Here is a 24,938-nt window from a genome sequence, read left to right on the forward strand (position 1 = left end):
GGTTCGCTCGCATCGTTTTTCGATTCTGTTCGTCTGCGGAGGTCGTGTGTGTGTGTGAGGAAGAAGAGAGGAGAATAAACAAGAAGTAGAAGCCGCAGCAAGGAAGCCTCAAAAGGAAAATCCAATTCCCGGAAATCTTATCAATGAGCATTTCATAGCGTTAGCCGCTAGAATAATTTTAAAATAAAATCAGCAAAATGCCTACGATCTAATCGCGCTTTTTGCTTAATCGTTTTAAAGTCTTTGATAGTGCGTCCCGGGCCCTCTCTGGCCTGCGCGAGTGTGTGTTTTTGTGTGTCGCCGTCGCCGCCGCCACCACGCCTACACGCTCGAGAATGGCTGCCACGGTCTACCATCGCCTACAAAGCGTCGCCGTCGGCAGCCCCAGCACCAGCTCCATTTCCTACTCCTCGTCCGCGTCGCCCGGCGCTTCCTCCTCATCGTCGGCGCTGCTGAGCCACTCGCAGCTGACGCGATCCCTGGAGCGTATCCTTGAGGAGGCGCACTTCAGCGGGGAGCTGATCCTCACCAATCGCAAGCTGAAGGACTTTCCCAAGACGGGCACCAAGTACGCGCTCACGGATACGGTAATTGCAGGTGCGTATCGTTGTGGTTTGTTTTTTGGGCGCGGCTCAGAGGGAAGGTGTGTCTGCCTGCCTCCCTCTGCCACCTATCGCTGCTGCGTTTCCTTATCTTAGGCAGCGCAGCCTCAAAAATGTTCCTTTTGTTGTTTGAAAATCAATAATCTGCAGCAGCCGCGGTCGCAGTCGCCGTCGCTGCCTGGGATTCTGCCATGCCACCGCCATCAGCTGCTCATTTCCCTCATACTCTCTGGAGTCTCTCTTTTGCGTGCTCTCTCTCTGTCGCTCCTTAAGAAAATGTTAAACTAGAAAGCAGCTCCTTTGCAGTAGTGGTTTTTCTGCTAGTGCAGCAAAAAAGGCAAAACAATATGTTTCATTACTACATTATTTGTATTTCTTGAAGCATTAAAAACGACTTGGTCTGGTTAACCAGCTATTTTTGTGCACGCATTATTGATTTCACGGCGAACGTACTGCCGCACAGCAGCTACTGCCTCGTTTAGCCAGTACTTTCACATTTTTATGACTTTTTATAACGAAGTACACTGCAGCCACGCATCTCACTTGCCATCTCGCTTGCGCCCAAGGACAGTGAGTCTCGCTGTTCTGCTGTTCCTTCTTCTCCTCCTTCCATGTGCACTTTGCACTATTCGCACTTGGTCGGGAGGGGAGGGTGCTTTTGCTGTTTCTGTGGCTATTGTTGTTGCTGTTGCACGCCACCCGGCAAATTGGTCGAAAAAGTACTTGGGTGAAGTTCAACCAACTTTCGGTTTTGTTTGGGCCAAAATATGCACCCGGCAGCAGAGGAGGAACAACTATGATGTGTACACCCAAGGCCCACCCTCAACTCCTGCCGCCGCCCATCTGTTCCTACCCCGAAACAGATGTTCTTCCATGCAGACCCAGACGGCACATGTCGCTCATCGATTTTTACTTTACCGTTTGTGTGTAGGGTGTGCCACTCTGTGCGTGTGTGTGTGTGTATAAGTGAGGTGGATTTATCTGAAATGAAAGTTAGGCACGAGGGAATGGATATATTTTTAGAAATTGAAGATTAATTGCCACAAAAAGATAAAAATAAATTGTGTCATAAATTGAAAAGACATTTATGGAATACCGGTGGCGATGGGAAATGTGCTTTAATTAGATATAAAAAAATTCGGTAAAAACTGGTTCGAAATTAATGAGTTCTTTGTAAAATTATTATTAACTAGTATTTCTACCATTCTATAGCTACAACTTCATTTATAAGTGATATTGCAACTAAATGCAGAGTTTAGTGTGAATAACGTTTTCCCACGAAGCCAAGGGTATCTTAGAATCAGGAGATAAGGGTAGTTTTTTGTACCTGTCGTGCCTTAAGCACCTGTAGTTTTGCAGATACACCTTGTTTCAGAAGCCTCAACTGAGTACCAACTATTTTCATTTCATTTATTATTATTATTTTCATTATATTAAAATATCTCCTAAAGTAAAAAAGTTTTTATATGCACATATATCAATTTGATTTACAAAAATGTTTAACTGTTTCCATATTTTCACAAAATTCAAAGATTTTCGGAATTTTGAAACTTTATTTTCTATCTTCTCTTCAATTTGTTATATCGAAAGCAACAAGATGAGATAAAACCCCAAAAGTAGTATAATTTTCCATCTGATATTTTGAAAAATATCTTTTTCTATTGTGTGAAAATATTCTAATTTACTTCTGTTCGTAAATATTTCCCATCGTAAAAATATTTTCTTAATTGCTAGGGAAATTCTTTTCCGATCCATTAACATTTTTTTGTATTTTTCAATCTGTTCTCTCTGAATTCTAGAAATTCCGTTTCCAGCGATTAGTAAATGTATGTAATACATTATATGTTTTTCAATTTCCTTTTTATCAATCTAGCCGCTCTCCTGGAATACGTGACGTGCCTCTCTATTCGCGATGATGCCTGCGTGGGGTGACAACCCTGAGGCCAGTCCGTGACTTTTGGTCACGCGCTATCGACTCGTTCCTCCGCCTCAAGTTCTTTCGAAAACCCTTCTCTATAAGGCTGTGGAGGCGTAAAGAGCTTCCGGCTTTTATTTTTATTTTTATGATGAAGTTTCTCTGGCTGTGGTTCAATGCGTTTTGTGGCTGTTTTGGATACCGATGAATAATTGAGTCATCATCATCATCGCGTTTGGGGGAAAGGCGTGACTAATTAGTAATTAAAATGTGTGAAAGAATTGGGGAATGGCAGGAAGAGAGAAAGATGGAAGGTAAAGTGGGGTTAAGGGTAAATGTAAGAAAAAGTCACGTTCAGGGTAAAATATTTGTGAAATATTGGTAAATTTTTGCCAGCTAAAGAGCCCCAGACGAGCGCAGGACAAATCTACCCCCCAAGAAATGTACGTTGAAGAGGTGGCAACATCTCTTTGTACTAATGGCTGCAACCACAAGCGCGGCACGGGCCACGTTGCAAGGGTCTCTCAACAAATCAATGAGAGTGGAAAGCCGAGCCAAAGAAAGGAGCATAAAATACCCATTTCCCTGGCATCTTTTACAACCCCCAAAAGGCAAAGAAGATTGATGGAGAGGCAGAAGGGAGTCCAGCCCAGACCGGCTGGGAGGCGCCTGTCAGCAGCATACACTTCCCGTCCTTGGAGTGCATTCCATTGGGTGCACTGGCATTCAATTACCACGCGTGTCACGTAAATCAAACAGAGAACAGAGACACCATACACCGATTCTAGACAAAGCCATGAAAAAAGAATCGACCAGCTTAAAAATCAACATAAGACAACGATGCGGCAGGAAATTGTTTAAAATAATTGCAACGTGCAACACCAGTAGTAGCAGCAGCAACAGCAACGGCAGGAAGAGTAGAAGTATAAAAACGAAGCAGAAACGGTGAAAAAATGCAGCTGCCACTGGACAAAAGTGGAGAGAAAAAGATGGAAAAAAAGTCAGTGGCAGATATCGACTTTACAGAAACTCGATGCAAAAACCAGCGGAAGCAGAACTGTTGCTGTTGCCGCCTGGACGACGTTAAGGGTACTCCACAAACTGTTAGTCATTTGATGGGTGTTTCATTGCAAAAACAGCTGTGTAGTCTGAAAGTCGAAGAAATATCCAGTGATTTCTTTTGTAAAAACAGCTGTAAAGCCAGACGGGGGAATAAAAAGGAATGGTCTTTGTTTATGTCATTCGAAACCAATGTATCCATACCATATCGTTTATGGGACATTTTTGTCAGGACAGGTCTATTACTTGTCCCTATGTTTCCGTAGATGCCACTTTGCCAACATAACTTCCAGAAAATACCATACAGTACACTCCCCAACAGAATCGACTTTAACAACAAAAGCAGCTGCGCAGACCCCAGACGGGGAAATGTGGGGGCCTGTGTAAGCTGTCTGCAGAGAGGGAACAAGAAATGTTTTCTGTTTTGGTAAGTCTTCTCGCCAAACAAAACAATTTCCCTGGCATGGGTTGGGGCGTGCGGGAAATGCTTTTGTCGTGTGTGTGTGTGTATCTGTTGTTGTTTGTATTGTAAATATGAGAGGAGACAGACGGCAGACAGATACATAGATAGATAGATAGAGTTGTGCTTTTTGTTGTACGTTTATTGCTATTTATTCTCCTCGCCGCCCAGAAGACAGAACGACAGGCACGGCATACAAAAGAGGAAAGGAAATGTGACCACCGTGTGGGCACCTCGCTTATCTCCTGTGCTCCTAAAACTGTGTTGCTTCGTGGCTTGCATGGGAAATATGTTGGGGGGAGAAGAGGGGGAGAGAGACTGAAAGAGCGCATCGTGAGGGATATACATACATAGGTGGAGATGGGATCGTCAAAGCGACTCTGGCCGCTCAATTATGGGAAATTTGTACAGAGAATAAATGGGAAATATTGGCACAGTGGAAATGGAACATGGTATATGTATTTGAGGAACATATTAAAGGTCGTCATTATTGAAGACCGTCTTGCGAATAGTTGCACGCAACCAAAGGTGAAATACAGAATGAAAGTGAAGTCATAAAAATGGGAAAGAGAATAAAATGTAGGGAGGAAAAAATGTATGTAATTTCAAATTTCCAAGAATAATACCCGACCCAAAGAATGCACTGCTTGCACATAATTTTGTAACCTTTCTGGTATTTTCTGACTGCAATAAATATACCATATATGAAATACGAATACAAAAGGCAATCTATTAGGTATTTCTTTATGCTAAAATTGCTCAAAGGTCTCCACATATGCCATTTATAATATTCTAAATGAACCTTCATTGTGCCCTCATCACGGGGCTAAATATAAAATATGCTTTCATGCGATAAATTGCAATTTGTTTGCAGTCTCACGAGGCTTATCTGCAGTTGAACGACTTTTTCCTATAAATATGTACATACATATGTACATACATATATGTAATCATATCTACAGTTATAAATGTGGCATGATTGGGGGCACTGCAAACTTGACACAGATAGTGTCGACACACACACACACACACACCACATCATTATTCATTGAGTCATTTCGTTAATTTATAAGTGTTAGCATTATTTAATAGTTGAGGGGCATTCTTATTGTTTTTGTTTTTGCTTAATTGCTGCACAGACCAGACAGCACGCGCCCCTCAGAGAGGAGAGGGAAAGGGGGGAAATGCATAGATCAGATTACAAACAGCTGCAAATAAAGTCAAAGCAATTGAGTCGACAGTCTCAGTGGGGGATGGGAGATGGGAGAACAAAGCATAGAAGAACTCGGGCTTGACTTCTGTTCTTCATCGTATTACCCGGTTCGCGTGGAGCTCAAGGGTATATACTCGTAAGGCTAAGGGTATTTAATGGACAAATCTAGGAGAATATTAAACCAGACCTATGTCGGGGTTGGGTTAATATTTGTCAGGGTATCCACTTTTATTCACAGTCCATTTAACTTTACAAAGAGCTGTGAAAATAAGAAGTTCCTGGGTGCTTGGTGCCTTGGAAAGACTGCAACGCAATTAGTGGCCAGACATCTCTCTTATGATCCTCTCTGAGCGAGTCTATCTCCCTCGGCATGAGAACAGCAATAGAATAGGCAAATGACAAGAGTAACGGCCAGCAAAGTAGGCAGAAGTGCAGAAGAATTCTTAATCTCTGAAAGAACACTCTGAGAATTACTTTACGATCCGATAAACACATATTATATCTACCTCACATTCCAATAAACTGGAAAAGTATAGGCATATCCACAAACTTAGGAACTAGACTCCTAGAAACAACAATTTTAGCCTATCCCAGAAAGTGTTGCCATTTATCTGTTCCGTCTGAGAGAAGGGCTTTCATTCTTCCAACTACAAGATTTACAAATATTTTCTTGTACCCTGAGGTATCCTTTTGTCGGCAGAAGCCGATCGATAACTAAATAGTGTAAAGAGCAGACTCTTGGTCTGCACACAGCTGCTATACTTTGATTTTTGAGCGGAAAGGCAATCAAACGCATTCCCTCCTTGCTTCCAAATGTTTTCAAATATTTGTTTTCTTCGATGCTGTTTACACTCGGCCAACAGAAAGTGCTCTTGTTTGCCTTGTGATTAAATGAAGAACAATCCCGGCAGAACAGAGGATGACGAATCAGCAGAAAGTACGCGGAATTGCAGCGTCGAAAGCAAACAACAGAGAAATCTACATGCCCTCGGGAGTCGAATCATTTGATACCCTTCCTTGCAGATGGGTTCCAGGTTCGATTGGTCTTGGATGAGATGTGTATCTTTTACATGAAAGTGTTCTATCCCTCCACTAGGGTATACCAAATGAAGCAGTCTCTGTGCAGTGTTAAGGGGCAGATAGTGTTGAAGTGCTTCCCGCTCTCAATATGAAAACGTAATCAATCGATGGACAGACGAGCCAACAAATGCCTTTTCTCATATTATTTATTTTGATTGCTTCACTGCTTGCTCGCTCCACATATAACGAATACGCACATTGTGTGGGGTGAGTGCTTCGGAATATAAATAAATATTATTTAATTGGTAAATGGTAAATGGGTCCCCGGGCGGACTCTTCTGATTGTTTACTGATTGTCCAGATGTCAGATGTGACAACTACGCATATTTCAACACAGAAATAGTTATTCTTGGCAGTGAAGCTTTCAGTCCCAATTTGTTCATTCACTTAGCATTCGATTTATTGAGTTTCTAGCCATTTCCATTTCAGTTTCATTCTTAATTCGTTTGCCCTTTAGTTCACGATTACTCAATTTCTTTCCTTTTCCATTCATTCTCTTTATTTTTCTGGCCATCCATTCCCTCTTAATCACTCACTCGTTCTAGTATATTCATTTATTTTTCGTACATTTCCTTCCCTTCCAGTTCCAATCCCCTCCTTCCCCTCTTTTATTTGCCCCCTTTTTTTGCCCAACCCCAAAAGCATTTCCTCCTCCATATGGAAGTACATAATGATTCATAATTTCTTCGCCCCACTTTGCCACTGACAATTCAGTAATAAAACTGAAACGAATTAATTTCAATAAATCCATCAATAGACGAGTACCCCTCTATACGTAGCCGTGGACATCGAGCGGCAGAGCCAAACAAACTCGTAAAAATTAAACGGACATGGAGATGGAGTGCCATCGACATCGACAGTCCAAAAAAAAAAACAAACTATCTAAAGACTTGATATGCCGCCATATAAAGTATGGACGGGTTGGGTCGCTGTCTCTCTGGCCACGTGCTCGCCCACATGTCCACGGAGAGCAGAGAGAGAGAGAGGTAGAGAGAGAGAGAGCTAAGAGCTCCATTTGCCAATATCGTTTGGGGCGCCATCAATTGAATGTTTTGCTGCTTCCGGGCCGGCCAGACCCCAGACTTTTCGTGGCTTGCGGCACCCGCCCTTCAAAGTCAAATTTCCAGTCCATTTCTGCCGCCACATGGTTTCTTTTTTGCAGTCAAATCCTGCAGGTTGGCCTACAGGATATGTGAAGAGTGTTTAAGGCAAATCGATACAGATTAAAAATCATTAAGCTGGCATGGGTTGACTGGTTTTAAGGGGGAAAATGTGGAATAAAATAAAACACTGATTAAGCTAATTATTGCTTATTATAAATTAATTAAATAATACAATTAATTGAGCTAGATAATTGAAGAAAATCGTATGTAAATTAAAGTGAAAACGTGTAGTCATAAAACTTTCATTTCTGTGAGTTGTCAATACAAATAAAATACATGGGGCTGGCAACCCTGTCAGCTGTTTACTGAAAGAGGCCTCACAATCGATTGGAAAAGTTGCAAAAACCAAAACAAACAAAGAAAAAACCGAGAGATAGTCTATCTATAAACACTCAAAATGGTAAACAAACTTTGGCTGATCTATCCATTCGATTGCTCTATTATCTATAAAAAAATCTGCAATCGGAGATAAGGATTTACAGAATATTATCCCTTTGGATTGTGCACTAATATACTTCCCATAGATGCCATATCCGTCTCTCTTGTAGTCCCCTTCTCATCCACGGTGTTTTTCTCATTTCCCTGTTGTTTTTTTTTCTCCGCTTTGGGCGTTACCCAAATCCCAGGCTGCACCCTTCCTGGCTCTGGCGGTTTTTTGTATAATTGTCCCCCCCCCCCCCCAGTCTGGGGATATTTTCTGCAATATTTATGAGTTTTTATTGGGGGGGCCAGGCCTCAGGTGGGCAAAAGTTGTACCCAAAAATAAACACCGATCCACTTTTGTGTTTTTGCAAAATAGAAAAAAATGAAAACATATGATTTATGTATGTTTTTGCGAGGCGTACAAATGAAATTCGCTTTTGTCGCAATGCGTTAGAGTTGGCCCTGGGCCAGATACAGACACAGATGCAGATACAGCACTTGGATGGATGCCAGTCAGCAGAGGAGTGGATTCATTTAGCATCAGGTGTGGCAGAGGCATGTGTCGTGTGTGATGGGGCAGGTTCAAAGTGCAAAGTCAGTAGCAGCCTGTCCCACATCGATGGCCTGCGCCCTCGAAGGGAAATCCAATTTCCGCATCCCCAGCCACATCCTCTGGGCGTCATTGGCCTGGGAAAGGTTTATTCAACCTGCTTCCTGGGTCTTAGCCTTCTGGAAGGAGGCCTCCCATTCTGCTGCCCCTGCTGCTGTTGCATCATTGTGTGATGCGATGTGCTGTGTTGTGTTGTGTTGCATCATTGTGTGCTCATTCGGTATGCAGCCGGAGAGCCTCTCCATGTGGCAGGTTAATGTCTAAAAGCTACCATCCATTCATCGCCTTTGTTCAGGGGCCCCCTCCAGCCATGAGCCATGAGCCATCAGCCATAAGTCTCCTGGCCTGCTTAGCTCCTGGAGTTTGGCGTTGGAGTCGCGGCGGTTGGGGGGGTGGGAGCAGCCACTCAGTGCGTAAATCAGAAACGCAGCTGTCGCCAGTTCCCAGTCCCCAGTCCCCACTCCCTGCCCGACGTCTGTCTTCTGTCACTCTCTGCCTCGGTCTAGCCAGTTTTTCCAGCCCCACGATTGCTCATTTCTCGTTTTTTACTTGGCAAAAAAAAAGAAGAAATAAACTCGTCCGCCGATCGTAAAGCTTACTTTTATGGCTATTAAGATTCCACCAAAAATTGCATACGCACTGTTGCCCAACAGACAGTATGGTCTAAAGTGGTCAAAACTCTGCTTAACCTTAACGCCACACACTTTTTAAAGCTTCAACTTGAAGTTGTTAGTGGAGCACCAAAAACCTCTTTAAAACAGAAAGAGATCTTTCTTTTAGGGGCATAAAAAGTGTGGCAAGTGGCCAGAGGCATGTGTCATGTTTTTATGGGGGATCTATGTACTCACATGTGTTGCAACAGCATAAGTAGGTACTGTCTGAGATATAGAAGCGGAGTGAGATGTAATGGACACAGCTAGAATATTTGTCATAAGGTGGAAAGATCATAAGTTTATATATATAGAAACTGAGTAACGGGTAGCATGTTGTCGCGCCACTTGTGCAGCGACTCCCAAAGGCAGGACGGGTTTTTTTTAGCTCTCATTATCGGTTTAGCGCCATATAGTCATATGAAAGGCTTGTTTTTAGTCATATTAAATGATATAATATTAATAAATATGTAGTAGCGCAATGGAATAGCCAAACAACAAGAATAACGGCCAGAAAAATTACAAAAAAAATAGCCAGAAACACGAAAAGATATACAGCTCTGATCTTCTGGTAGCTTTCACTGAGAAAAATCTCGTAGTCAATTTAGAACCAAATACTCGTATTTGTTTAAAGATGGAAATAATTTATTGGTTCTGGAAGCCGTAATTCCTGGGTTCTGGAAGCCGTAATTCCTGGAAGCTAAGGCTGATTGGACTCCTGGAAAAAGTTGTTTATTCTGGAGTATTCCGCCGATCACATGACTTTACAACAATAAAACAAGCTTCCGTTAAGGGCTCAATAATACAAAAGAAATGTAATTCCTTTTGAATAAACAAAAGAAGCACATAAGACAACAATTACTGGAAATATTTGAAATATTAAACAGACCTTTGTTGCGACTAATTCCTTTGTTCTAATACAATAGTTTCCATAGAAGCTTTTCTTACTTTTCGATTAATTTAAAACTAAAATCTTACTCATTCTGTTTCATTATTTACTACACTCCCACACGCACCTCTCTCGAGCAGAGCACCGCTCTATATGCACAACGGACAATCCCCAACAACCCACACAGAACAGAATCTTAATCTGTTCTGCCCTCTCCCCCCCCCCATTGCTGTGATTCCCTCCTACGACGTGCATTATCTCCACTCAATCTCTACAATTCGCAAAAAATATTTCCCTCGCGTTTTCCTCAAAACTTTACGCACAATTTCATGTTGATTACACGCTGCCTCTGTCCCCAGGTCTCTTTGGCCACCTCTTCTTTCCTCTATGTCTCTGCTGTCTCTCTTTCCACCTCTTCTTTCCTCTATGCTGCTTTGTTTCGTCGGACTGTTTATGCCCCGCTGTGAGACCCCACACTCCCCAGTCTCTCCCCAGTTGTTTGCGCTCATTTCGCATGCAAATTCATTTAGTAAATTAATTGCTCACTCCACACGCACCACGCACTTGCCCAGTTTTTGGAATACTCTCTAGACTCTTGAGGGGTATATTGCTTCCACTAGGGCACACACGTATTCACTGCACAAATTTCCCACAAGCGAATAGACATAGGCATGGATAGACGGCGATATCTGAGATGGAAGATAGAGGGGTATCCGTCAGTTCATGCACTCCTTGTGGACGTCTCATTTGTATCCGTTTGCTTTTCGGCTCGGAATGGGAATTGGAATGGGAAAGGGACAAGTTAAATTGCCGGCAGATTGAGGTCATGCGCTCCACTGTGGCGTGCCGCACCGACCGTGGGGAGGGCATGGCAAATGGAGCAAGGGTTCGGGTTCCACTCCTTCTCTCTGTGTGGGATCTCTGATTAATTCTGTACTTCTGTTCCCCCTTTCAGATCTATCCCGAAATAGATTTTGTGAACTGCCGGAAGAGGTGACAACGTTCGCTTTTCTGGAGACGCTGCTGCTCTACCACAACACGATCCGCAGCATACCGGAGTCGGTGAAGCAGCTATCCTCGCTGACCTATCTGGATCTGCGCAGCAATCAGCTGTCGTCGCTGCCACGCGAGATCTGCTTCCTGCCGCTGCAAGTGCTGCTCGTGTCCAACAATCGCTTGGTCTCGCTGCCCGACGAACTGGGACGCCTGGATCAGACCCTCACCGACCTGGATGCCTCCTACAATCAGCTGTCGGCCCTGCCGGCCCGTCTGGGGGAACTGCGAACACTGCGCTCGCTGTCGCTGAGGAGCAACCAGCTGATGTATCTGCCCCGAGAGCTGACGTGCCTCAGCCTGGTGTCGCTGGATGTGAGCAACAATCGGATCGCCAGCCTGCCGCTGGAGATACGCCACATGAGCACTCTGGTGGAGCTGCAGCTGGAGAACAATCCCCTGACCTCGCCCCCAGCCAGTGTGAGTAGAACATGGGATATATCCTTCCAGGAGTGCGTTTAATCCAAAGCCAAATTCATCCGTTTATAGCTCTGCATGAGGGGCCTGGTGCATGTGTTCAAGTTTCTGGAGACGCAGGCCACCAAAGACGAGAAGGGCTCCCGATCGGGTGGGAATTACGATGGCTACACCACGCTGCGCCGTGCCCCGCGCCACAATTCGAGCGGCAATGTCCTGGAGGCCAGCACCAACAGCAGCAGCAATCAGCGGCGGCATCAGATTGACTCCGGGTACAGCACCAGCGATGGCCTGGACAAGCGCTGGTCGCACGACAATCCGCCCAAGTCCAAGACAGACTCCCCCCTGCACTGCTCGATGGCCGCCACCCTGCCGCGGGCCGTGGCACCCAGCGCCATTCACATGCATGCCGATCTGATGGACGCCTCGCTCACGTCCAGCACCAGCACCATTGTCGATGAGAGCCTCACCCTCAGTCCCACGAACTCGCCCTGCAAGCTCAGCTACGCGCACTCGAACAGCTCCAGCAATGGCTCGACGCCGGACCAGGACGAGGACCTCATGATGGACCAGGACCCCCAGGAGCGGTCACTCCATGCCAGCAATGGCAAGTCCAGCAAGAGCCTCAACAACATTCAGACCTACAAGTGAGTGTGCAGGCAGCAATTCGGATTGATTTAGCATTACCCCCATGAAGTGGAGTAATAAAACCCTCTTCTGTCTTGACTTTAAAGTCCATAGAGATTACCTACAGAGCTCCGTTCGGTATATAGCTGCTAGAAACATAGTCTTTAAGTCTTTTGAAATCTTTTTTAAATTCACCCTTAATCCAAATTTGTGCTAGGAGGAGTCTTGAGATGGAAGCAGCAGACTAGGCAGAGGAAGATATTCGTATAGGATAGTCTGTCAGGGACCTACCTAGTAGCCTATGGGCCTGGTTCTTCATTCAGACTTTGTCTAGAGGGCGAAGAGACTGATAGCCAGATAGCAGAAGAGATATACTCATCTACAAAGAGAGAGCTCTAAAACCAGGGAACATTATTGGATCATCCTGTAAAATAATGTGCCATAATTCACTGATAGATTGTGTATTTTGTTATTGCATACTCGGTTCGAAAGCGAACACCAGCTGCGGCACCGGTCATGCCCTTTTGCACTTCTCGGTCCGTCTCGAGTTGTACAATTTTTCCAATCCGATGGATCTACATTACTACTTTTTTCTTAATATTTGGTTTTGCTGGTAAATTTTCAACTAAATTGAGTCCGAATCTTTCACACAGGGAATATAAAGAGGCGCTGAAACAGCAGCGCAACCAGGAGATCAGTGTCTACAAGCAGAAGCATCCGAATGCCAATCACAGTCCCAATGATGACGATGAGGATCAATCGCCACCAGCGCTCAATCCACATCCAACAGCTGGCCTGACCAACGGCGGCTCCAGCACACTGCCAAAGTCCATAATGAAACAATCGAGTCTGAATAGCAACCAAAATGGTCACAACGGGAATGGAAACGGGAATGGGAATGGAGTCGATGACGTTATTATACCAAAGAAACCCATACAGAAGGTGATACCCTCGCGGAATACGGAGATAAAGTCTGCATCGCCATCGGGAAACTCCAATGCCGCCGCCTCCGCTGATTGTCTGGGCTACGTGAAGCCCCAGAGTCCCATGAAGAATGGCACAAACAAATTCAATACGTCCAATGGTGGGGGAGGAGCCACATCTACATCGGGATCCGCCAGCACCACGAGTGTCACCATCAAATCCCCAGTGAGCACCGTCACCAAGCTGGGCACGGTGAAGACCCATCGCTCGGTTACATGGAACCATGACATACCCGCCGAGAAGCTGAGCTTTACGATGCGTCGGGAGTTTGATCGCCAGCGTGAGGAAACCGAATTGATGTCGCAGTTAAGGAGTGTACGTATTGGGGAATCGACCCTTAAACGATATTCAATAAACAAAACCTTCCTACAGATCATTGAAACACGGCTAAAGATGACGCTGCCCGTGGATATAGCCTCGGCCTTGACCGACGGCGTTATTCTATGCCATTTGGCCAACTATGTGCGTCCCCGTTCAGTGGCCAGCATCCATGTGCCGTCGCCTGGTGTGGTGAGTGATAATAAAGGATGAGGAGGACTCGTATCCCTTAATCAGTTAGCTAATTGTCTGTACTTCCTTGCAGAATAAGCTGACCATGGCTAGATGTCGCCGGAATGTGGACAACTTCTTGGAGGCCTGCCGTCGCATTGGCGTAGATGAGGTGCGTAGATGAGACCCATGACCCCGCCATAAGACAAGTTCCCTGTGTTCTTTCGTAGTACAGTGCGTTTCCAAGCTATGAGATCACCTAATGATAGGGAATAAACCTTAGGAAACAAAAGACATTATAAGAGAGAATTACTCAAACTCAGAAAAATCATTTAAATGATGGAAATATTCACCAAATGCAATCCGAATAGAACATTATCCATGCGAAACTTGTCAATGGGATACAAAATTGGGATGTCAGTCAATTGATGTCATAAGGGATTATTTTAGTTGAAAGAATACTACACATACATTATACACAAATAACTGATCAATCGGTTGTATTTATTTATTGTGATTTATTTTTGAATATTTGTATAATGTGTACATTCAATCGGAAAAAATTGTGTTTGCCAACCAATACGTGGTCCAAAGACAAAACATTGTAGCTGGATTTTATATCGTTAGACTTGGTTCCTCCTTGGTTCCTCCAAAGATAAACAAGTTGTCTGATATACGAATCTTAACCCTCCTGTCGCGAAGAGATGGAGATCTGATGAAATCCTAATATTTGAAGTTTGTAAGACGATTATTATTAGTATTATACAAACTATACGATTACATACCATATTTAGATTCATTCTATTCAGTCATTTGAGTAGTGCTATTCACTAAAGAGCACTCGCCGCGCCACTCCGTGCGCAATGTATTCAAACGGACCCGATATGCAACTCGATCGACGTATAACTATACTGAAGCGATCAACAATAACAGAAACAGAAACAACCGTAGTGGAGCAAGGGCACCAGAATGAGGCAGCTGCCGCCATCCAATCATCGGATGTGGCCTCTACCCACGAGAATTTCGCACAAGGATCCGAAAATGTACACATGAAAAAGAATACTATAAATTTGGACAAAAATGACAGTAAGCAGTAGGACAGTATCCACGATGAGGTCCGGAGGCGATAGTCAGGGTTCCCAGGGTGCCACAGCACAGCAGCAACACACAATGATGCCTAAAACTACGGCTCCATTGAAGGGTATCCTCGTTAGGAGTGGCAACCAGAACCCATATCCACTGAAGATTTTAAATGCCGGTCCAACTGACTCACAGAGTTCTGTGCCACTGCAATCGAATCCAGATGCCAATATACCAGTTTTGAAAAGATGTGAAGACTTCGATGGGAATGGTTCGTCTGTTCTGAGTAGGTTGAATAATTCTTCACCACTAAACGATAATCCAGATGTCGGTCCACAGCTAAGGACGATTTTAAAAAGATGTGGCAGCTCTAATAAGAAACGATCACCGAAAAAGACTCCAGAAGCCAGTCCGAGTCCGGGTCTGTCAAAGAAATCTTCCGAACTGATAAGGACTCCAATTTTAACAATATGTGGTGGCTCTGATGAGACTAAAACTGAGCGCAGTCCTTTGCCAAAGACGAATCGATTCCTCATTCAAATGTATATTTTGTGTAGCCGCGCCAACTGACTCTCATCTTGTTCAAACTGTTTTGTACAACTGTCTTGAAGCTTCGAAACGCTCTGTACTACTAGTCCTATTATATGTATATTTATTTCCTATCCTGTGTATATGAATTGTAGAGTTGTAACTGTAGAATCAAGGCTAGAGGTGGCTTTCCAATGAATGAAATGAATGTAGTTTAGTTTTTAAGGAAAACCTTTCCTACCCCACCCCCCCACACACACACACACAAGTACACTCTACACACACACACACCCACACATTGAAAAAACAAAAAACAAAAAACTGATGCATAAAACTCTGTTATTGGTGTTGGTTGCAGGAGTTGATTTGCTCCTGCGAAGATGTTGTGCCACAAATTGAACAACAATTGCCACGCGCTGACGATGACTATGATGCTGATGTATATGTCAATAATGATGATGGCATCAACGGCAGCAGCAACAACCACAACAACAGCTATAACAACAATCATAATAATGATGATAATGATGATGCTGGCGCTGGCCGAGTGCCAAACGCATTGGCCCTACTGCACACAGTGTCCGCTCTGATTGCCTTGGATGCGAATCCACATCATCAGCAGCACATACAGCAAGAGCTGCACCAGAGACTGCAACAGTTGAAGCATCAGTCGGTTGTTGTTGTGCAACAGCAAGAGCAACAGCAGCAGCAGCAACCAGAGCAAGAGCAAGAGCAATTAACTGAGACAACCTGCAGCCAACAGCAAGAACAGATGTTGCAGCAACAACAACAACAGCTAGACCATGTTTTATATGAGAATTGTGAGATAATCAATGGCAAAGAAGCTAATGCTAATGATGATGTTGATGATGATGTGGTGGGGATCCATCAAGTGGCCAGGCAGCAGCAACAGCAGCAGCATCTGATGGCAGTGGGGCAAATGCTGCGCACGGCCAAACAGAAGACCTTCGAGAAGATCAAGCACAATCTGCTCAGTGCCCATGGCCAGCACACCTTCCAGAGCAGCAGCAACAGCAGCAACAATAACAATCGCACATTGCACACCATCGTGGAGAGCGAACATGATGTGGCCACCGCTGGACCGGCTGGTCACTATCACCTCATCGACGAGAAGCAGAAGCAGCAGCAGTCCAAGTCGGAGGAGTCCAAGGATCTGGCAGCAGTCCCCGTTCCAGTCTCCGCTGCCGCAGCCAAGGAAGCCATCAGCAGGCGGATAGAGTTCTTCGAACAGCAGAGGAATGGCAAGCCCCAGGTGGAGGTCTTCAGCATCTATCGCATCGGAGAGGACAAACTGCAGCAGGAGCAGCTACAGCTGCAGCAGAAGAAACTCAAGTCCAAGGACAACGAAGCAGGAACTTCGTTGCTCAAGCACGATTCGCACACCCTGACAGTGGTCCTGTCGTGCGTCTTCATAGCCACCTTCCTTTGGCTTGTCTTCTTCCCGCTGCCTGGCTAACAATCACCCGTCTAAAAAGCTTAATTTATTTGCCTTGATTTTGCCCGTAGATTTAAGATTTAAGACAGAGCGCGCTTTGCCGCTTAGCAACTTGGTAGTGAGTTCCTGAGGCTGCTTTCTGTTTACCCTTACAGCTTTTGTATGTTTAAGTCGATGCTTTTACAACATTATGATGTATTTCTACTAGAACTAAGTCTATTTAAGGAAAACCCCCCCCCCAAAAACAGGAAACTTTTGAGGCATTTAATTGAGAGACAACCCAAAGACTTTGATATTGTATTCTTTGAGTCGTGAGGGGCATACACAATTGAGGTATCGACTGGACACTTTGATCTGTTGAGGTCTATTCACTAATGGAGTATACAAAAATAACCGAAATCTTAAGTTCCGTGAAACACGCTTTGAATGAAGTTTTTGTTCCTTTGAAACAATCTTTTTTGTACTTAATTTTATTTAGTTTTAGCAGAAGATCCACACTATGGGATCGTTTAGAAGAACAGAATGTAGAATTACTTAATACATAATACCTGAAGTTATCCTATCATTTTCCTTAGTTGTATGTCTCCTTAAAACTTTGAAACAATCTTTTCTGTTTCCATGTTAGTAAAAGATACATAAGAAAGCATTAATGGATTCAATTATAGGATTATTAAGATGTTCTGAAATGTATTTCCCACAATTAAAATAGGACACAAAATAGGTAATACCGGATGCTATCCTATCTATCATTTCCATTGTTTTATGGTAGATCTAGTTTATATTGTGAATAGAATGATAAGAACTTGTATCAGATCTGCAACTCACTCAAATCATACCTGACTTTAGCCACTTTTTGTTTGTATTTCCGCAGAATAGAAGAAGAATATTTAGGGTTGTACTATTTTTACCTGACTATAGCCAAAGTTAAGACATTTTCTTTAACTTACTTTAAACTAACAGGAAGAAAAGTTGTGTATGCCCCTTGCAGTAACTTTATAGATACCCACAAACAAACAAAAACCCACATATTCCTAGTTCATGTCTTAGTACTCATTGAACTCTAAATTGATTTAAGAACTATACAATCATTCGACATTTTCATTTGCCTAGACACGCGTTCGAGGCGTGAACTGAACTGAAATCTTAAAATACGCTTCACTTCATTAGATATACACTTATATGCATACCACATATACCATATATAGATCATGCAACGAAATTAAACTTGATTAAGTTCCACTTTGGCTAAAGACAAATGAAAAACCCCTAAGAAAATCGAAAATTGTGCATAGCTATAGTTAGGTTATACCATAAATAAGAGTTATCCATAGTTGTAGACGCAAAGAAACGGTTGGATGGTAAAGAACGGGTATTGTTACAGTTTGGAGAGCGACGAGGGCTCTAGTAGCCCTGCCAGTACTGAGCTACTGGCTGGAGTTGGAAGTTGTACGGTTTTACTTGAAGCAGGGACACACAAAATAGTTGTAGAAAAGCGTGAAATAGTTATAGAATGAAGCGATTAATCAATAACCAACCAATGTACCAATTTCAAACCCTGAATGGTCCAAGAACCATCTTAGAAATAACAGAAAGTTTACCAAATCAGATACGATATATAGAAGTTCTATAGAAGTTTTTCAAAGGCGCACAAGAGAAAAGAGAAATCATTCAAGCTGGTTGCCTCTCATTTTGAAATGAAATCAAATCTATAAAAAGAAAACCCTCACATATAGAATAACACTTAAAACAGAAGAAGAATCAGAAAATAGTGCCTTTGACTGGAGATCGACGACAGTCTAGTCTGTTCTGTCTGTAACTATCATAACTATAGCTATATCGTATCCACCTGGATCTATGGCAGTCTTTTTCCTTCTCAAAAGCAATAATTCAAATGAAAAACTTCAAAGAACTGAACGCTTTTCTTCATCAAATATGATTTACTATAACTATGTTAAAGGACAAACTAAAATAATCTTCAATTTGTGCTAATTACATTCCTAACATTGTAAATTAACATTAACAATTATTTATTTAAATTAAACTTGAGGAAAAAATCTCGATGAAGAAGTAAATTGAAAGCTAATCAAATTTCTACAAGAAGCACAATCTCTAACTCTCAGAAAAAACATATAATATATATATACTAAATCCAGATTTATATATTTTGTCTAACAAAATTATTAAAGGATATATGTAGAACCAGCATTGAGGCAGCTATAAGAAATGCAAACCATAATCAGTCATTAATTTTTATAAACCAATATTTAACACACAAATACACAGATATACATTTATATATACAAAAACAAACATATATACATACAACCTGATTGTAGGGTTATGGTATTGCCAAGGTTTTTTTTTTGCAAAAAACTCCAAAACGAAAAATTGTAGCCAAACATTTTTGTCTTACTTCCAAACCAAAAAAAAAACAAGGAAATGAAGATAATGCGAGCGAATGAAAACTGTTGCATTTATTATTAAGCACAAAACTGTCAGAACTAAGCGCTATATAAAATCGTCAAATCAAAAAGCAAAATATATACGAACAAATTATGTACCAAAACTTTTCAAACGCTCTTCAGCAGTTTTACAGCCACTGTTGTGAGGGAAATTGTCGGTAAGCTAAGACACCAACCAAATGAAAGGGAATTTCCCTTAGCCAAGACACGCTTCTCCTCTAGTGGTTGAACAACTGTGGATTTCTTTTGGCAAAAAACCAAAAATGCTTTAATTATTAAGATATTTTCATAAAAATTAACTTTTATTTGTGAATTATTTTTTGTAGAATCTCATTTGCTGCGCTGCCGATGTGTTGGAGGGGAAAGGTGCTGTCCAGGTGGCCATCACGGTCGGCGAACTCTTTCGGCTGCATGGCTCTGGTGCCGTTTGTGGTGCTAGTGGTGGCGGTGGCAGTGGCAACAGCAGCGGAGCAGCCACACCAACCAAATCCCCAACTAGGATGACACGGGCCACCATGTCGCCAACGCCGATGGCCTAGACGGTGAGGAGGAGGTCCTGCTCACTGAAAGGATGAAGTATTTCCGATCATCTACTTATGGATAGCTGAAGAAAAGGGTTTCCTGATGGCCGCCATACACATAGTTATAGATACACACACACTTAATTCATACATACATTATTTGAAACCCAAATGTGTGATGATTTGTTGATATTTCTCCCTCACTTATGTATTTTTCTAGGTTTGTAGTTTATTTATGTACATACACAACAAGAAAACACTCACTCAAAACAAAAACAAAAGGAAAAAACCAAAAAAACACTCAACACAAACAAATTTTAAATGAATTTCAGTATTTGAAATTGTAGAAGTCACAAGTTATTTATTCGAGTTTCGTTTTGTTGTTTGAGAGCCATAGCTAGGGTCTAGCAAGCACTGAAAATGTGTTCTAATCTGTTATACTTTCTTTGTCATACCACATACATACATATACGAATTTTTTGGCCAAAATTTCGACTAGCGATTGAATAGCATACTGAATACTGTTTTAAGTATATCCCAAATACAAAAACATCCAAATATAAAGGTATATGCATCGGGTATATATATGCATACATACATATATTGTGACTAATCATATAGCATATTTATTATGTAGCTTAGCTGTAGACCTACGATTAACTGTGGTACATCTTTTCTACCAGCTCCGCATCATTTATACGAATCGAATTGTATTAGACACATAAGTCTTCGATTAAACGAGTACACATCCATTATATATCAAATAAAAACTGAGAAATTGTCATACGTAAATGCTGTCGTTCCATAGGTTGTTTCTCTATGGGTACCATTTTTATGGGATTATCATTATAGGTGGAATAGTCCTCCCTTTCGTGAATTGGTGAACGGCCGGTTGTTACTTCTTTGATGGGAAAAGAGAGATGTAACGGACCGTGCGGTATGGGAACAGCTGGAATATTTGCCATTAAGTGGAAACAGGATAGACGGAGTGCAGGAACATATTGTATAAGTGTAAAGTCGCGGCACGTGTTCTTCTAATCCCAAAGTTTCGACTGGTTTTATTCACTTCTGGTAGCTTGTTCAACAAAATTGGTATAAGAAATTCCAGATCTAAATGGAATACTATTTTATCAATCCTATTCATATTCAATAATTCCATAGGGTTCTATAAGAGAAGAAAGCTAAAACTCCACCTAAAATTGGCCACAAATATTACTAAAGAATATTCCCAAGAAAGAGCCACGTAAAGGTTGCTTCCCCGCTCCATATTCTTGCCTCCTATTCGGCAGAAATGATTATCAACTAACCTTATCTAATGGGGGAAACTCATTTTCGTCAGCTCCAGCAACCACCTAGAGTTTCAAAGGGTTCCCAGAACTCCACCCTCTCCCCAACCAACCGACCATCCAACCACCCCTATCGGCAGATAGCCCACCCCAGTTTTTGGGGATTCTTTGTTTTTTTGGCGCTGGGCGTGTAAATAAAAATCACTTGATGCGATTTTTATGATGTGCGTTAAATGATTAAACCACTTGAACTGGTTTCAAATTGTCAAAAAAAAAGATCTTAGTTGGGGAGGAGGGAAAAGGTCTTTATCCCTTTGTTTTCTTAGCCCCATTTTTGGGCTTTGTGTGGGTTCCGTTTACGCTTGGGTGTGATTAGATGGGGAATGGGGTTAAGGATAGAAATAGATATAGAGATGGGACAGGGACAGCGACAGCGACTATCTCTCGTGTCCGGAAGTTTTCGGCGCGTGTAAGTTAATTAAATGTGTAAACATGTCAAAGGGATCAAGTTTTGTGAGACCCTCCCCGAAGATGGTGTTGATTTCGGATCACGCCACTTGATTGGCTTTGATTTTCGAGACTCAACAAAAAACCAAAAAAAACGAGGGGGAACGTTGTGAGTTGCTGCGGACACCGCAACTCTACAGTTATACCCGATACTAAGTCAGTATGGCTCTCCTCCGGCAGACGCCGCAAATATTAAACGACACGACAAAGAATGCGTGCGAGAGAGACAGAAAATCAGTCTGAGCGTGACGTCGGGCGCTGCGTAGCCAATGCAAATTGATTTGTTCCTTTTGATTGATGATTCTATGATTCTGCGTTTTTAGTTTTCTCGAATCTGCAATATTGTGGATGCAACAGATTTTCGTCCTTTGTGGGGGCGGATGAGGGTGGGGCGAAATTCTGAGATATACGTTTTATAGTGACATCTTAAAGGAGTGTGTGTACCAAATTTGGTTACTCTAGCCTTAATAGTCTCTGAGATTTGTGGTTGCCTCAGATTTTCGTCCTTTGCGGGGGCGGAAGGGGGTGTGGCGAAATTTGGACATGAAACGGTCAAGGTTCGATATCACAGGAGTGTGGATACCAAATTTGGTTGCTCTAGCTCTTATGGGTTCTGAGATCCTTAAACTCATATTTTGCAATTGGCAAAACCGACTATGAAACCTGTGTGTTAGAGTGAGACAGAGCGAGAAAGAGTGAAATTGTTTTCGTGATTCTGGCTGTAATAATTATACGATCTGGTTCAGATTTTGCACTCTGTAAGATATAGTCATCTTCTACGATTCTGCGATGTGGATGTCATTCTGTGGATGCCACAGATTTTCGCCCTTTGTGGGGGCGGAAGTGGGCGGGGCAAAGTTTTGAAATATTTTTGGAGCAGTGACATATCACAGAAGTCTGGGTCCAAAACATCGTTACTCTAGGTCTTATAGTCTTTGAGCATTAGGCGCTGAAGGGGACGGACAGACGGACGGACGGACAGACGGACAGACGGACGGACGGACAGACAGACATGGCTCAATCGACTCGGCTATTGATGCTGATCAAGAATATATATACTTTATGGGGTCGGAAACGATTCCTTCTGGACGTTACACACATACACTTTAACCACAAATCTAATATACCCCAATACTCATTTTGAGTATCGGGTATAAAAAAGAGAAAAAGCTGTCCAGCTAATTGGAGGAAAGAGGCTGGCTGTCAGGGGAGGATTCTCCTCCCGCGAAACGCATGCAAATTTTGCCATTTTAAAGTTTTCCAGCGGCCATTGAAATGGATTCAGTTTTCCATTTTGCCGCGATGAGGGTGGAAAATTCCGCTCCCAGAAGTTTCCATTCTCTCATTTGTTACATTTTTATTTATTCTATGTTTTTTTTTGTTGCTATTTCTTATATTGTTTACTCGACTGTCTTGGGGCCTTGTCGTTGTCGTTCTCGTCCTCGTCCTGTCTCCGTTCCTGCGCTGCTTGTCGTTCCCATTTGTTTCTTGAGCAAATATTGAATTTGCGCTTTTTTCTGTACGAGAGCTACGAGTTATTTGCCGGAGCAAGTGGCCCACACTTTTCAGACTTTTCATTTCGGACTGGGGCCCTTTTTCGCCCTTTGTTTCGCCTGTTTGCTTAATTTTTGTATGCGATTTCCCTCATCTACTTTTTTGCTCATTTCATATTTTCATTGTAATTCAATTGTGCGGCTCCCGCCAGCTCCTGCTCCTCCTCCTGCCGCTGCTGTTGTTTTATGCCAAATGTTTGCTCAAGTCTTATGTTCTCTATGCTCTGCCCCCGACACAAAAAGGGGTGTGTCGCCGCCTCCCCTGACTATCTCGCAGTCGTTGTCCTCCTACGAGTCTTCAGCAAATTGAAATTCAAAGCACCAAATTGTCAGCCAGTCACGCAGAAATTTAACATATGCTCGCCATATAATTTGCGAGCACTTTTCATTTGCCCGAGACCTCGTCCGAAATTGCCAGAGTCTGCTATCTAGTCGAGTATCTGGCCGGGACAGATGCGCACGAACAAAGGCAGTTTAATGACATATTCGTACTCTTATGTTATAGTCAAAAGTTATAGTCATTTTTATAGGATTTTAAAGTTCTATATAGGATACATTTTATAGACCAGATACATGCTCGTAATCAATGCGTGCAGGCGGGATAGAAAATGGTTAGGAAAAATTGGAAATCAATTGATTTTTGTAATATTAAAGCCGATTTGGAAATAATAATGAATTTTCTGAGATTCTTGTCTGGTTATAAAATGGAAAATTGATCACTAAAAGTACCCATGCCTGTTGAAACAGTTTACATACGAAATAAAATAATTTAGGTGTGTTCAAACCTATAACAATCCTTGAAATCGTATCCGATTTAACAAATGCCCACCAAAGCTCAAGAGAGCGACTTTGGAGCACTCAAAGGCATCCAACATTCCAACATTGTTGCGAAAGCATAAAGAAAACTTAATTTTCGTTAGTCCTGCCAAGGACCCAGTGATTAATGGTGCCAGCGCCACGACAGTATTATGAAAACGCATTCGAAAATTTCATTAAATTGTTATAAATGAAGTGGAGCAGAGCAGAGCGGAGTAGAGGGGCTAGAAGGGGAAATAAAACATTTCTCGGGACGGAATTCAATTTGCAAATGCAGCTAGCGAAATCTATCAAACAACAAGTTGAATGAAATCTGTGGCAGGCGATCTCCAACCACCCGAAAAACCCCCCTCCAGAATAGCCCCCGGGGCTTATCAACCCGCTTTGACCGGCCACGGGACCAGCTCTCGCCGGAGTTCGGGACAGCTTAGGGCATTTTGAATATGGTCATGCAATTGAAATTTCCTGCTGCCTCCTGGTCCGCTCCCTCTTTGGGTTTGAAAAGCGAAATAGCTGGCAGCCATTTCAGTCCTTTTTTCTTTTTTGTTGGTCTTTGGGAATGGACAGACGTCGTCTGCACGGGACTGATAACATTCAAGGAGTCCTGAGTCCCTGCCTCAGAGTGTCCGCCAATTATGGGAGAGTGCTGGCATCGATAGGCCTCAGCTCTGGGCCTCATACATCCGTTTGATGTATGTTCGAGTGTGTGGAATGAATGGCCTGCAAATTAAATAGGGTAAACACACTCTCTCGTTGAGATTTAATTTCTGCCCAGATTAAAAATGTATTCGTACGTAGTGCTTCGAGAGCTTCAGGCTGAATGAATATAGTGGAAATGTGGGGGAAATTGTGTGTATGGAAAACATCGTAAAGTCATCTGCCATTCCTCTGGTTCGAAAACGGAATGAAGCCAAAGATGATATATTTTATAGATTACCAAATATATATATCATCCTTTTATTGTCTATTCTTAATTATCTGTTCAAAAGTTTTTCTACAGCTATCGGAGGGTGGTAACAGGGAAAACTTTTCCCATTTTTCGACTAGTTTCCAAGAGATTCCACCTGTGTATGGCTCCAAAGAAATTAAATTACA

The 24,938-nt window shown here is 42.6% G+C and overlaps 2 protein-coding genes across 6 annotated transcripts; both read left to right on the plus strand.

Annotated features, from left to right (window-relative positions):
- Nucleotides 1-19,962, plus strand: LOC6588846 (leucine-rich repeat and calponin homology domain-containing protein 1). 3 transcript variants are annotated; one of them, XM_002014758.2, is made up of 8 exons: nucleotides 2-597; nucleotides 11,020-11,537; nucleotides 11,607-12,181; nucleotides 12,815-13,460; nucleotides 13,518-13,655; nucleotides 13,729-13,806; nucleotides 15,601-16,695; nucleotides 19,487-19,962. In XM_002014758.2, the coding sequence occupies exons 1-8, from the start codon at nucleotides 336-338 to the stop codon at nucleotides 19,697-19,699; spliced, it is 3,525 nt and encodes a 1,174-aa protein (XP_002014794.1). In that variant the 5' UTR covers nucleotides 2-335; the 3' UTR covers nucleotides 19,700-19,962. The 3 variants fall into 3 exon arrangements, with proteins under 3 accessions (XP_026844358.1, XP_002014794.1, XP_026844359.1); XM_026988557.1 differs by lacking the exon at nucleotides 19,487-19,962 and having other exon boundaries at nucleotides 1-597; nucleotides 15,601-17,258; XM_026988558.1 differs by lacking the exon at nucleotides 15,601-16,695 and having other exon boundaries at nucleotides 5-597.
- On the plus strand, nucleotides 14,153-15,376 carry LOC113565700. 3 transcript variants are annotated; one of them, XM_026988559.1, is made up of 3 exons: nucleotides 14,153-14,369; nucleotides 14,429-15,000; nucleotides 15,040-15,376. In XM_026988559.1, the coding sequence occupies exons 2-3, from the start codon at nucleotides 14,715-14,717 to the stop codon at nucleotides 15,282-15,284; spliced, it is 531 nt and encodes a 176-aa protein (XP_026844360.1). In that variant the 5' UTR covers nucleotides 14,153-14,369; nucleotides 14,429-14,714; the 3' UTR covers nucleotides 15,285-15,376. The 3 variants fall into 3 exon arrangements, with proteins under 3 accessions (XP_026844360.1, XP_026844361.1, XP_026844362.1); XM_026988560.1 differs by having other exon boundaries at nucleotides 14,429-14,985; XM_026988561.1 differs by having other exon boundaries at nucleotides 14,158-14,369; nucleotides 15,054-15,376.
- Nucleotides 19,963-24,938: the final 4,976 nt, after the last annotated feature.

The sequence above is a fragment of the Drosophila persimilis genome, unplaced genomic scaffold (assembly GCF_003286085.1).
Source record: "Drosophila persimilis strain 14011-0111.01,24,50 unplaced genomic scaffold, DperRS2 tig00000191-arrow-pilon, whole genome shotgun sequence".
Taxonomy (NCBI): domain Eukaryota; kingdom Metazoa; phylum Arthropoda; class Insecta; order Diptera; family Drosophilidae; genus Drosophila; species Drosophila persimilis.